General features: G+C 40.7%; 1 protein-coding gene across 3 annotated transcripts; it reads left to right on the forward strand.

The window, feature by feature from the left end:
- Positions 1 to 1,808: 1,808 nt before the first annotated feature.
- ZNF24 (zinc finger protein 24) lies at positions 1,809 to 12,334 on the forward strand. Of its 3 annotated transcripts, none has more exons than XM_082416198.1 (4): positions 1,809 to 1,942; positions 3,831 to 4,333; positions 4,586 to 4,733; positions 6,813 to 12,334. In XM_082416198.1, exons 2-4 carry the CDS (start codon positions 3,914 to 3,916, stop codon positions 7,349 to 7,351), a joined length of 1,107 nt encoding a protein of 368 aa, XP_082272324.1. In that variant the 5' UTR covers positions 1,809 to 1,942; positions 3,831 to 3,913; the 3' UTR covers positions 7,352 to 12,334. The 3 variants fall into 3 exon arrangements, with proteins under 3 accessions (XP_082272324.1, XP_082272325.1, XP_082272326.1); XM_082416199.1 differs by lacking the exon at positions 1,809 to 1,942 and adding an exon at positions 2,354 to 2,624; XM_082416200.1 differs by lacking the exon at positions 1,809 to 1,942 and adding an exon at positions 2,738 to 3,066.
- The last annotated feature ends 449 nt before the right edge of the window (positions 12,335 to 12,783 follow it).

Here is a 12,783-nt window from a genome sequence, read left to right on the forward strand (position 1 = left end):
ATAGCAACAGGGGCCACCATTCAGGAAAGAGTTCACATAGTGGGGCTCAGAAGGATGGTGTTTCAAAACCGGGGTTGGTAGTCCCTGCCCTCAAACGAATAAATTAGAGAGGAAAACTTCATCGTGGTTTCCATTTATTCTCTCAGAATTAGGAATGATAGAACGAATCCCAGGCAAAGGGTTTTGTAAAATTTTGCAACATTTTTAATCTCCCCAAGTATTTGTTTGATGTGTATCTTTTTAGTTTTCCAACATTAATTAGGTGTAAAAAAAAGAACTCTTAAAGCAAAACAAAAACCAAAAATGCCTTGAGCTAGCTTTTAGAGTCACAGAAGAGAGAAAGGTTGGGAAGAGCAGCCAAGTAGGTTGGTGGCAGTAGGCAAGCAGGAGAGAAAAAAATCTGGATTTCAGAAACCTCCTAAATGAAGAAAGAGAGAAGAGGCATCAGAAGTCGCAGGGGTTCTGGGGAGGCAAATCTCTAGTCAGAGAGTAGAGCAGTGCTATACCATCAGCTTCTAACTCACTTGCTCTCTCATTCACGAATCCAGCAGAGACTTGAGGGCTCTTTGCAAAGGGCACTTTCCTGAAAGAGGCAGAAAGCTGAAGCCTGAGGACCTTGGAATGCTTCTGGAAGGCTGGACCTACACTTCTAACACAGACCTTAAACAACAGGGCTCTTTTGTGTGGTTTCTGAGGCCTGACATGTGACCTAGCAAAGGCAGCAATCTGACCAGCCCACGCTTCATTCATTTATTCAATAAATATTTATTGAGTTCTCTATGTACCAGGCAGTCAGCATCCTGGGACTACTAGGTGGGGATACTGTGGTCAACAAGACAGGCAAGGTCCCTGCCCTTAGGGGACTTACGGAGAAAAACAAAACAAAACAAAAAACAGAGAAATGAATAAGTGGGCTCACTTCTACCCGGTGCTTGAGAGTGGGGAGGCTTCTGGGAGGAAAGGTGGTCAGGGAGGCTGAGGATCCTGGGCCACAATGAGCCTAAGAGCTGGGGAGTGGGGTGGGGTGGAGATGGGATTGGGGGCAAGGAGCAGATTACAGGGGGCCTTACAGACAAATGTCAGGAGGTTTTATGTCATAATTAAGGCAGTAGGGATCCACTGAAGGCCTTTAAATAGGGGATGAAATGATCTGATTTATGTTTTTAAACGATCACTTTGGCAGCTGTTTTGTAGTATAAAATGTCAAGCCTGAAGTCAGAAGGTGACCACGCATTCCGCAAATTCAATGTGCTATCATTGCCAAAGCTCTTGGTTAAGAGTCTCATTTTGTTTCCCTGACACATAAATTGGTCATACTAAAGCTCTGTAGCATAGCAAGTGGGAAGCAAAGGTTAGAGTCATGCCTTGGTTTTAAATCTTGCTTCCCACTTACTAGTTATGAGCTCTCGGCAAGCTATTTACTTGTGCCGCGATTATCTCAGCTGTGAAATGGGGATAATAAAAGTTCTTACCATCTTAGAGTTGTTGTGAAAATTAAATTACAATACATGTAAAGCATGGTGACAGTGCCTGGTACGATTTAGTTAGCATTCATAAACATTAGCTTTTGTTACTTCTGTCAGAGGATTACTGTGAGGATCACATGAGATAATGCATGTGAAAAGGCTTATGAAACCGTAAGACTATCTTAGTGGCAGAATTCTTTTTTTTCCTTGTCTTTTAAGCGGAACACAGAAGGCTGGGCTATCCGGAGGAAAGAGGCGCCAGGCCAAGCGTAGCCTCAAAGCAGTCATTGTCGTCTGACAGCCCTTCCCCCCGCCCGGAGCGCATCTCCATGGTAACGCGGTGCTTCGCCTCCCCCCGCCTCCTGGGGCCCGCAGACCGGAAGCAGTCCGCGCCGGGGGCTGCTGGGAAACCGCTTGTGAGTGGCGTTTGTGCGTCCGCCGTGCACAGCGAAGCGTCTGCGGTTCCAGAGCCCGAGGTTTGCGCGAAAGTGGGGGGAAGGGCGTGAGGGGGACTCTGGGCTACGGGCTGCGGACCGCTTTGGCAAGAGTCAGCGGAGAAGCCTGGCGGGGACCTTTCTCGGCTTCCCGGGAGGCGCGGGGGGGCAGGCCGCGATCTCCGTGCCCGGCAGTTGGGGGACGGCGAGGGGTAGACGGAAAGCCAGATTGGGCTTTCAGCACCTTCGGAGACTCCTCCACCCCTTGTGTCTTCCGCGACCCTTGCCTTCCCCTCCCCCCATCGGCCGGTTTTGTTCTATTTCGAGGCCCTGGCATCTCGCGGAGAGTTCTGGGATTCTTTTCGGGCGGAGGTGGGAGTGGGCGGACCTCGCGCGGGGCCTGCCGGGACTTGTAGTTCAGCCGGCCGCGGGCGGAAGTACCGTGGCTTCGACGCTGTTGTGGCAGGGTGGCTCTTGGTCTAACGAAAGCCGCCGCCGCGAGTGCGGGGAAGAAGGGCTGGAATCGCTGGGGTGGGGGCGGGGTTCGCGGCGGCACTCTGCAGGAGTGAGTGGGGAGGTCACTTGGAACGGGGCTCCCCGCCCACGCACCGTCGGGACCGCGAGCCTGCTCTCCCTGCACCTGCTCACGTCCCACGGGCAGGGTGCTGTATGAGAACGTAAAAGGAAGAGAAATTTATTTTTTGTGGACTGAGCCGTCGATAAGGTAGGGTCTTGGAATAGGAACAAACGAATCTGTAGGCCAAACCTACGTGTTTGTAAGGCCGCCACACTCCAGAGTATTTAATTACACCTGTATGTATATTACCTAATAAGATCTTTTCCGATTCCTAGTCTCATGGGGTTACGGGAAGTTTTTTGGAAATTACTGGCTTTCACATTCCGGGTCCTGAATAGGTACTCAATAGTAGCTGCATGGCTCATTCCTAATGGGTATTGTAAACAATGGCATGGGCATGACTGTGCAAATACTAAGGAAAGGATCAGAAATAGCACAAGGTTTCCCTGAAGGTAGAAGCCAGGGAGCCTGTGAGTCACCCAGTGTAAGGACAAGAGTCTGCACCACTGCACGAAGTTACGGTGTTATGAGAGTGCCTTTTCTTCGAAGAATTTTACTGTGATTAATGCCTGTCATTACAAATGTAAAGGTACTTACGGTGCGGTGGGTGACTGATTAATACTTAAGTTTTATAACACATAGTGGTTAATTTTGATCGACATTATGTATCTGTTACTGAGTAAGTGAAAGTTTTTTTCACGTATATTATAACTCCAGGGAGTTCTTAAACATTTTGAAAATATTTCTTAGCCCTTAAAACACATTTGTCAAAAGAAATTTTTTAAGCAGATAATGAAAAAGCAGTCCCTGCTTTTGAGGTGACCTAAGTGTGTCAGGGAACACCAGTTATGAATTGCAAATAATGTGTTCAAGGGTCAGATGCATTTAAATAACACTGAAGTGGTCTGGTGCTTACTTGGATTCTTTTGATTGTTGAAATAGGTTTTGTAGGTCATAGGTAGGCAAACTTTTTCTCTAAAGGGCCAGAGTAAATGCTAGGTTTTTCATGCCCTATAGTGTCTATTGCAACTACTCAATTCTGCTATTGTAGCGTGAACAAATAAATAAAATTTATGGAGACAATTTCATATCATTTTCACATGTCATGGAGTGTTCTTTTGATTTCTTTCAACCATGTCAAAATGTGAAAACTCTTCTTAGTACAAGCATTGTACAAAAATGGGCACCAGGCTAGATTTGGCCATGAGCTGTAGTTTGCCAACTTCTGGTTTAGGTTATTGATTGGAATTTTTAACCTAGTAAAAGAATACATTTTTATTTCCTTTAATCAGTATGTGTCCAAATTCTTAGAATATTTGGTCATTTATATATTTTTCATTTCTTGTGCCTCAGGAGTGCCTGTGAAGAAAACGGAGTATTTCCCTGAGGCCTATATCCTACCTTGATTGTCTTTTCTTGAAGTATTATAAATCAGGATGTCTGCACAGTCAGTGGAAGAGGATTCAATACTTATCATCCCAACTCCAGATGAAGAGGAAAAAATTCTGAGAGTGAAGTTGGAGGAGGATCCTGATGGCGAAGAGGGGTCAAGTATCCCCTGGAACCATCTCCCTGACCCGGAGGTTTTCCGGCAGCGATTCAGGCAGTTTGGATACCAGGATTCACCTGGGCCCCGTGAAGCTGTGAGCCAGCTTCGGGAACTTTGCCGTCTATGGCTCAGGCCAGAGACACACACAAAAGAACAAATCTTGGAGCTGGTAGTACTGGAGCAGTTTGTTGCCATCCTACCCAAGGAGCTACAGACTTGGGTTCGAGAGCATCATCCAGAGAATGGAGAGGAGGCAGTGACGGTGCTGGAGGATTTAGAGAGTGAACTGGATGACCCTGGACAGCCGGTAAGCCTGATGTGTCACGTTCCTGGGTCAGGAGCATTGGCATGGCAGTAGGCGCAGCTGCTGAATTAATTCCACTCAACTAAGTTAAAATTATGTTTCTGTGTCGCTCCCCCACCCCCCCCCGGCCATTATCTATGCTTCTTTGCCATCTAGGCCTCTGCAGCATATGTTCTGTATGGTTTCTTTTGTGTGCGTTTAGTTTTGATTCTCATCACGTTCGTTCTCAACTGAACCAAACCCTATCATTTCCAGGTTTCTCTTCGACGACGAAAACGGGAAGTGTTAGTAGAGGAGATGGTATCTCAAGAAGAAGCTCAGGGATTACCAAGTTCTGAGCTCGATGCCGTGGAAAACCAGCTCAAGTGGGCATCCTGGGAGCTCCATTCCCTGAGGCACTGTGGTGAGGACCCCATGTGGGCAGGAGGGTGAAAGAGGGTGTGGGCCTTTTGTCCGGAACTCTTTGCTTGTTTTTACTGTGAGGGAGGGGGTGGTAATCACCTTAACTTGATTGCTTAGACATAGACACACTGTAGGATTTCAGTTCTTTTCTAATAACAGTTGGTTTGCTAACCTCAGGTCTTTTATTCCTCGACATTAACATCATCAGCCTTTTCTTCTCTTTTACTTCTTTACTTCTTTCTTTTAAGGCCTATCCATTTCAGGCTGGCATTTGCCTTACTCTGAGCCAGCACCCACCTGTAGACCAGGTCCCTCTGTTTCGCATGCAGTATTGCTTATTTGCCATCTGTTTCACATCCTTTTAGTCTCCTGCCTACTCTTCCTGGTACAATAAGCTTACCTGATACCTCTTCAAATCTAGTTTTTTTGTTTATAGTTTATTACTGAAGCGTTTTCTGAATTTTTAGCATTTTTTGTGTGTTTTTTTTCTTCAAACATCCTACCTAAAGTCATTTTTGTTTCCTAAGAAGCTTCTTTTGTAGAAATGGTATTTAGAGAAAATTCTTTTTTTCACCTTTTCTAAGTATTTATGCAAAAATATGGCCACTAGCTATGATAAATATAAGTACAGAAAAATTAAGTAGAAAGCTCATAATTCACTAAGGCTATTCTTTCCCAGTATCTTGGCAGTTAAAGCCACATACTTACTTATTTTGATACAACCCCGTATATTCCTAAAACCGCTACCTTTCTTTTTCATATTTATATGAATTAAAATGAAATTTTGTTCGAGACTGCTTTGGGAATCATTCCTTGAGGTAGTTAGAGGTAATGCTAGTGTAATGAGCTCTGAGCAGGCTTCCCCTCTGAATTATGGGGCATTCTTTTAAAGTTTGAGAACCACTGTCTTTGGTTGTTGGAGGTGGCATCTTCCTGGGAACTTCTCCCCTGCCTGAACTTTAGGATAATTCTCGCCTCTTTTTAAGTAGCCTCATTTTAGCAGTCCAGTCTCTACCACACTTGGGAGCTCAATTCTTTGTGTGCCATTTGTCACCTTCACACTCACTTCTCTGTTCTTCAAGTCTCCAGACCTCACTGATCCCCTCTAACTCTTCAGCGTCTCTTTGTCAGCCTTCTTTTCTGACTGTCCCTTTCTTAATCATTTGATACAGACTTGCTCACTGTTTACAGCTTTTTTGAGCAGTGCTGTTCACCCTTTAGTAACTGTGTTTATTCTTTAAGGCTTGAAGTTTCAGGAAGGTCTTAAAGGAGACTCGCTCATAATCACTGCCTGCCTACAGGTGGGTGATGGTACCTCATGTTGGTAATTTGGGCCGTTCTTTCACTGAACACATCTAACTGAGGCCTGGAAGTAACAACTCATCTAAATACCATGACAAATACCAAATACATGAGGCTGCTTTTAAAGGAAAACTTTCAGTTATTAAAGGTGCATTGAATTTGTAAGTGTCATGTCCCAAGTTAACACAGGATACTCTCAGCTTACCTTCAGCTTCTTGTCAGGACTCCTATATTCTCCTTTTAGTCTGATCTTGGTTGTGACCTGCCTTGTCCTGCTCATTTTAGAAATAGTCACTTTCTGACAGATTGGTGGTTATTTACACATTGTATTTTGATGTAATTTCTCCCTTTTTCAAAGCAAAAGAATATTAAAATGATTTCTAATGGCCAATTTTATTTTATTTTTCTCCAGACCTAACTGTATCACTTTGACTGTCTCTAACAAACTTAGACTCTCTAAAAAAATCTGCCATTTTTCTGCCCGTTGGTTTTTGACTACTGTTGTATAACCCACTCCCTTATGTTACCACTTTTATTAGGATACAACCTTTTAATTTCTCATATGTTCACATGCTCTCACTTCATTAACCTCATAATCAGTCGTTTCATTTTTTTTCTTTTTTGAGAGTCGGTAACCTTATCACCAGTTTTCATAGTGCTGTTTATAGACGTATGCAAGCTATTTACTTTTAGTTCATTTTTTAAAAAAAATTTTCTTCATGTTTCTTTCCTCTCAGAATAGGAAATGAGTGATATTTACATTTTCTGTTTATTTCAGATGATGATGCTAGGACTGAAAATGGAGCGCTAGCTCCAAAGCAGGAGATTCCTTCAGCAGTAGAATCTCATGAAGTTCCTGGCACTCTCAATATAGGTGTTCCTCAAATTTTTAAATATGGAGAAACCTGTTTCCCCAAGGGCAGGTTTGAAAGAAAGAGAAATCCCTCCCGAAAGAAACAACATATATGCGATGAATGTGGAAAACACTTCAGTCAGGGCTCAGCCCTTATTCTTCATCAAAGAATCCACAGTGGGGAGAAACCCTATGGATGTGTTGAGTGTGGGAAAGCATTCAGCAGGAGTTCCATCCTTGTGCAACACCAGAGAGTCCATACTGGAGAAAAACCTTACAAATGTCTCGAATGTGGAAAAGCCTTTAGCCAGAATTCTGGGCTTATTAATCATCAGAGAATTCATACTGGGGAGAAACCTTATGAATGCGTTCAGTGTGGGAAATCCTATAGTCAAAGCTCAAATCTTTTTAGACATCAGCGAAGACACAATGCAGAGAAACTTCTCAATGTTGTGAAAGTTTAAGAAATGAAAAAAAAAAAATTCAGCACTCAGGTCTTTTTCTTCTGAAATGAAGACAAAATTAAAAACATGAAATGATACATAATAGTTTTCCTATAGACTTAGAAAATCCACTGGGAAATGTAGAAAATCTTCACCCACTATTATTATCTTATCTTGAAAGAAATGGTGTCATACCTGCCTAGAAACTGAAATTTTAAACTTAATTCAGGTGTTAATGCCTAAATCTTCCATGTGATGTTTATATTCTTATTATTTTTCCAAATGATGAACTACCTGATTCTTTGTCCCTCTGTTAAAACTTTCCTTCTTAGACAGATATGTATTTGTGTTGATCATTGAAATGTTCTTTACAAGGATACATTCCTTTCTACATTGAAAAGCAATGTAGGAATTGTAAAATCTGAAAACTGAAACCATTTTTCGAAATTTACCAGTTTTCTTTTACCTAATTTGAATATGCATTCAGAAAATAGAAGATAAAGGATGACCAAAAACCTCAAAGTGAAATGAGCCTTAAAACTCAGATAAGAAGTGATGGTGATGAAACATCAAAAAGTGAATGGGACACCTAGATTGGGGAAGATTGACAAATACTTTGATCCAAGAATTGAAGTATATCAAGATTTTATCTAGGTGTAGTTAGTTTCCTGCCTGCAGGAAAACTCAAAAATAGCTCATCTTACCTGTAATTGGGAAGCATCCCACTAATGAAAATAATGTCCTCTCATGTATCATTAGAAAGTGGACAGTCTAAACAATAAACAGTTGTAAAACTATGAAGGTAGAAATTATAACACTAGGGAAAGATTTGTAGTGAATGGCAGTGTTGAAGGGCAAATGTAAACAAGAGTGATGGTCTGTCTTGGCTTTTAGAAAACAAAAGACTTGAAAATCTAAGTCGTTATTATTTTTCCTTCATTTTTGTTAAGGACAGAAAAATCCCTGACAGGTGGGCAACAAGTATCAGGTTTGCGATTTTATTCTTTTGATACAAAAGAATTGAACACCAGGCTAACAAAGCAGCCACGCATTTATTAAATTTTCTACCGACAAGGCACTGTGCTAGGTACTGTAACCCTGCCATAATTAGGTAGGTATTTCTTCCACTGTAAATCATTGGGGGTTGGTACAAAGCTGTTGCATGTGAGTTAGCCTCTTCCCCCACCTCTGAGATTCCTAGAGCCATAGTTGTCTTACCAGGGTGTTGTATTTGGGTAAAGGAAGACTCAGCTCAAAGAGCTAGCCAGCTCTTCAGCAATCTTCAGAAGTGAGTCTGAGATAACTATCACAGTTTGGAGGTTTGTGGGTCTTTTATAAAAAAAAAAAAAAAGCTAATCAATCTCTAGTAGCATTGAGGTTATACTTACATGTTAAGTTGAATGGGTTCTATTTAAAAAAAAAAAACTAGGTTATAACAACTAGTTTATTAACTCAGAGTTGGTGGAACTATTTTTTTTTTTTTTTCATTTTAAGTCTTAACACATTTTTTTAATGTATAAAAATAATACACATTGTAGTAGTAGGATCATATACTCCTTGTCTGAGAATCCCAAGTACTGTGGTTCTGTTTAGTGGAAAACTCTGAAAGTTAAAATATAGATATGAGAAAAGGCTTTTTTTATAGTGGGCATAATTGTGTGGAAAATGACCCATGTGAATAAAAATATTTCATAGTTCCAGAGGTTTTGGTTACATCTGGTACTTGGATCAAATTAAAAAATGGAAGGTGAGATTTGCATGAGCCTGTTAAAAAGCATACTAATGCGAGGCCAGCTGTTGGAGAAGTGAGGCAGAATGGAGCTTGTTTATAGATTTTCTGATAACAATTATAAGAAATGTGCTTTATAGATTAAGATTTATTGAAGTATAAATATGTAGTAATGATACAATGTATTTTAAGTTATACAAGAATATGTAGGGACTTTTGTTTGGGTCTTCTCTTTGTGGCTGAGAGGAAACAAGTCAATGTCCAATAAAGCTATAAATTCCTCCACTCTAAGATAAAACGGTCTTGGGTTGATTGATTTATTTATTTATAACTGGCTTCTTTCCAAGTAGGTTTTGAGGTGGCATATTTGGAATACTGCTGGGATGACAGAATTCTTTTATCAGAGTAGGTAAGAAGGGAATAACCTCTTGGTGGCTAGAATTTCATGTTTTTTTTAAATCTTATTTTTCCTATATACAAAGAAGCTTCCCTGTGGTACATTTTTCATAAATGCCAAAGATGTTTGGTATAATGTGAGAGCTTAGAGAAAGTATTTGAGTTGGCAAATATGAGGTTGTCTTGCCATCTCCGATACCTGTACGTTGTTTAGAAAGGATTCTGAAACTAAGGCAAGGCTCTGGGGGGAAAATGGGTTGGACCCAAAAAAAACTGTGTGACAATACACATGAAAAGGAAGTGATGGCCTGTGTACTCGCCATCTCTGGTTAGTCTAAGTTCCCGCTAGACAAATTGATTTTAAATAACTATTTGGTGATTTATGATTTCATCCAGACATTCATTTATGTTAACACAGATAATCATATTGGCGATTCTAGGGGGGTGCCCAGCCTCTGATGAAGTGGTGATCTGGCAGTTGCCAAGCAGTGGCATCTGTTGGGTTATCACATGAGCAGTCATTGTTAACGGCATGCAGACTGCTGATGCCTGTCCAGTAGCCACTGAGCACTTATTTGCTCATTACTGCTAAATTATCTTTCGGTTTTCTTGGAGGTTGAACTCCCCACATTCACACCCAGTTGGCACTTGATAATTCAGCAATATGTCTAATACATTTGTGTAAATTCAAGGGAGAGTTCTATGTACTGAAGTAATCTGCATGCCAGACATTGGACTAGACACTTTACCTATCTCACTTAGATTTGTAGACTAGGAAAGCAAGATTTAGAGATTGTGAGACTTGCATGTGGGCAATTAGAGCTAAAACTCAAATCTAGTTCTGTGAATTCCAGGGATGTATATTTTTTCACAGTGCAATGAATGATGGCTATTAAACCTTGATTGATAAACTTTATGCTTTTATCTTATGGTTAACAAATGTAAAAGCTATTAAAACATGCTCGTTTGAGTTTTCTACAGTACAGAAATATAAAATGAAAAAGGACATTCCTTTTCATGGTCTTAACACAGAAGTAATAATTATTTGGTTTGCTGTTCTTCCAGGCTTAGACATATACATAATTAAGCAAAAACGTGTTAATAGCTGACACGTCACTGTATACAGGCACTGTTGGAAGTGCTTTACCATGGATTAATTCTTAATCCTCACAGCGATCATATGAGTGTGGTAGGTACATATCCCTATTTTACATGGACTGCACTGAAACTTGCCTCCTCTCCCTCCCACTTTGATGTATACATTGTTTTTTTATGGCTACGTACTAATCCATTGCATCAATACACTGTAACTTATTTAGCCAACCCCTATTGGTAGGTAATTTGGTTATTTCTGATTCTTTATTATAGGTAAAGGTAGAGTTAACATCCGTATATATTTTGCTGCCTGTGTGGGTATTTCTGTGGGATAAATAGCTAGAAGTGGAATTATTGCGTCAGAAAACATGCACATTTAACATTTTGAGAAATACCATCAAAAAGATTGTACCACTTTACAACTTCATCAGTAGTCAGAGTGCCTCTTTGCCTACACTCCCACCAACCCTGAATCCTTCAATATTTTTGCCACTCTGATAGGCAAAAATTTATCTTGCTTTTCTTTGTTAATAAGAAGGAACATCTTTTCATATGTTTATTGGCCATTTTCATTTCCTATTGTGAATTGCGTTTCCCCATTTTTTTTAAATTATGGAAGTATAAATGACTACCATCTCAGTGTACTTAACTTTTACACAAGACTGAAGAGAGACCCTTTTCTGCAGCGTTTCCTATCACATTCCACTGCCCACAGTTTAGTATACATTCTTCTGGTCTCCTTTCCGTAATTTTCATGTGAATATACATACACATATAAATGCTGTTTTTACATAAATAGGATCATATATATGTATTCTGCAGCTTGCTTTTTTTTTTTTTTTTTTGTCTCAAACAGATCCTGAGGTCTTTAAATTTCTTTAATGGTTGAATAGTATTCAATACTATGAAAATACCATTATTTAACTATTCCCTTATTTTTTTCTTTTGCTATTACATTGCCGAAGTAAAGATCTCTTTCATATCTCTTTGTGCATGTGTGTGAATATGTCTTTAGAATGGAGTATAAGGTAGATTGTTGGGACCAAGGGTGTGCTCTGGTAGACCCACCTTAGCCTTCCCAAAGGCCCTCATAACTTTCTATTTTCACCAACTGTATAGAAAGTGCTCATTTCCCCATATAGCCTTACCTACACTTGATAATTTTTATCTGATGGGCAAAAAAAAAGGATCATTTTGCATTTCCCTGGTTAATGGTGAGGTTGAGGTTATTTACATGTATTTATTGGCCATTTATAGTTTTATCATGGATTGTTTGTATCCTTTACCTGCTTTTCTGTTGGGTTATGTGTGGATATATGTTGTTTTTGTTCAGCATCTCTTTCCCCATCTTGTGATAACAGAATCCTTATTTATTGTGGGGAACCCATTCCCTGTGGCTTAGGTGAGTACATAACCAGGCCTGGCCCTCCTGAGTCCCACAGCTCCTTAGCCACAGTGATTAAAGAATGGGCATGTAACTCAAGCCAGGCTAAAGAAAGCCCTCAACAGAACTTCTGCTGGAACTCTTGGAAAGAACGCTCGACAGAGATCTCACGAACTAAGGACTGTGTAAGCCTGAAAATTTGTACCATGTGGAAAGAGTCTGAGGGGAAACTCAGAGGCTAGCAGAAAGGAATGAGAACTAAGTTCTGATGTCAATTTTCTGGAGGCCCTAGATCCAGCTGTGCCTAAAGCCTGCCCTACCTCTGGACTTTAACGTTTTGTGAGCCAATAAAGTCCCTTTCTTGTTTAAGATAATAAAATTGGATTTCTGTCCTGATTAATATAGGTTATTTGTATTTTCTTATCAATTTTTAGAAAACCTTTGTAATTTTAAATTCTAGACTTAATGCACTACATAGGTTAATAAAATTAGCATGGCGTTCCATGATTTGGCCTCTGTCAACCTCTGCCATTTGTTACTCTACTCTCTACACCACACACATATACTTTAAATTCCAACAATAACTGAACATTGGTGTTGGCAGTGTCTATAGATGAAAAACTTCACACAATCAGGTCTTTGGCATTTCTCTTCCGTCCTTCCTACAGATTCATTAACTTGGGACTCAGACGGGATTACACTGCTGAGTCTATGCTGTACCCGCCTCCAACCATTGCTCTTGGGGTGTTTCCCTGAAGCATCCCCTGTATGTGACCCTTGGACTTCCTCCCCATGGCCTCCACTCCCCTGCCTCCCCCCAACAAGGTTCTCTGGAGTCCTCTTAAAATT

Source organism: Balaenoptera physalus, assembly GCF_965194825.1.
Source record: "Balaenoptera physalus genome assembly, chromosome: 12".
NCBI lineage: Eukaryota > Metazoa > Chordata > Mammalia > Artiodactyla > Balaenopteridae > Balaenoptera > Balaenoptera physalus.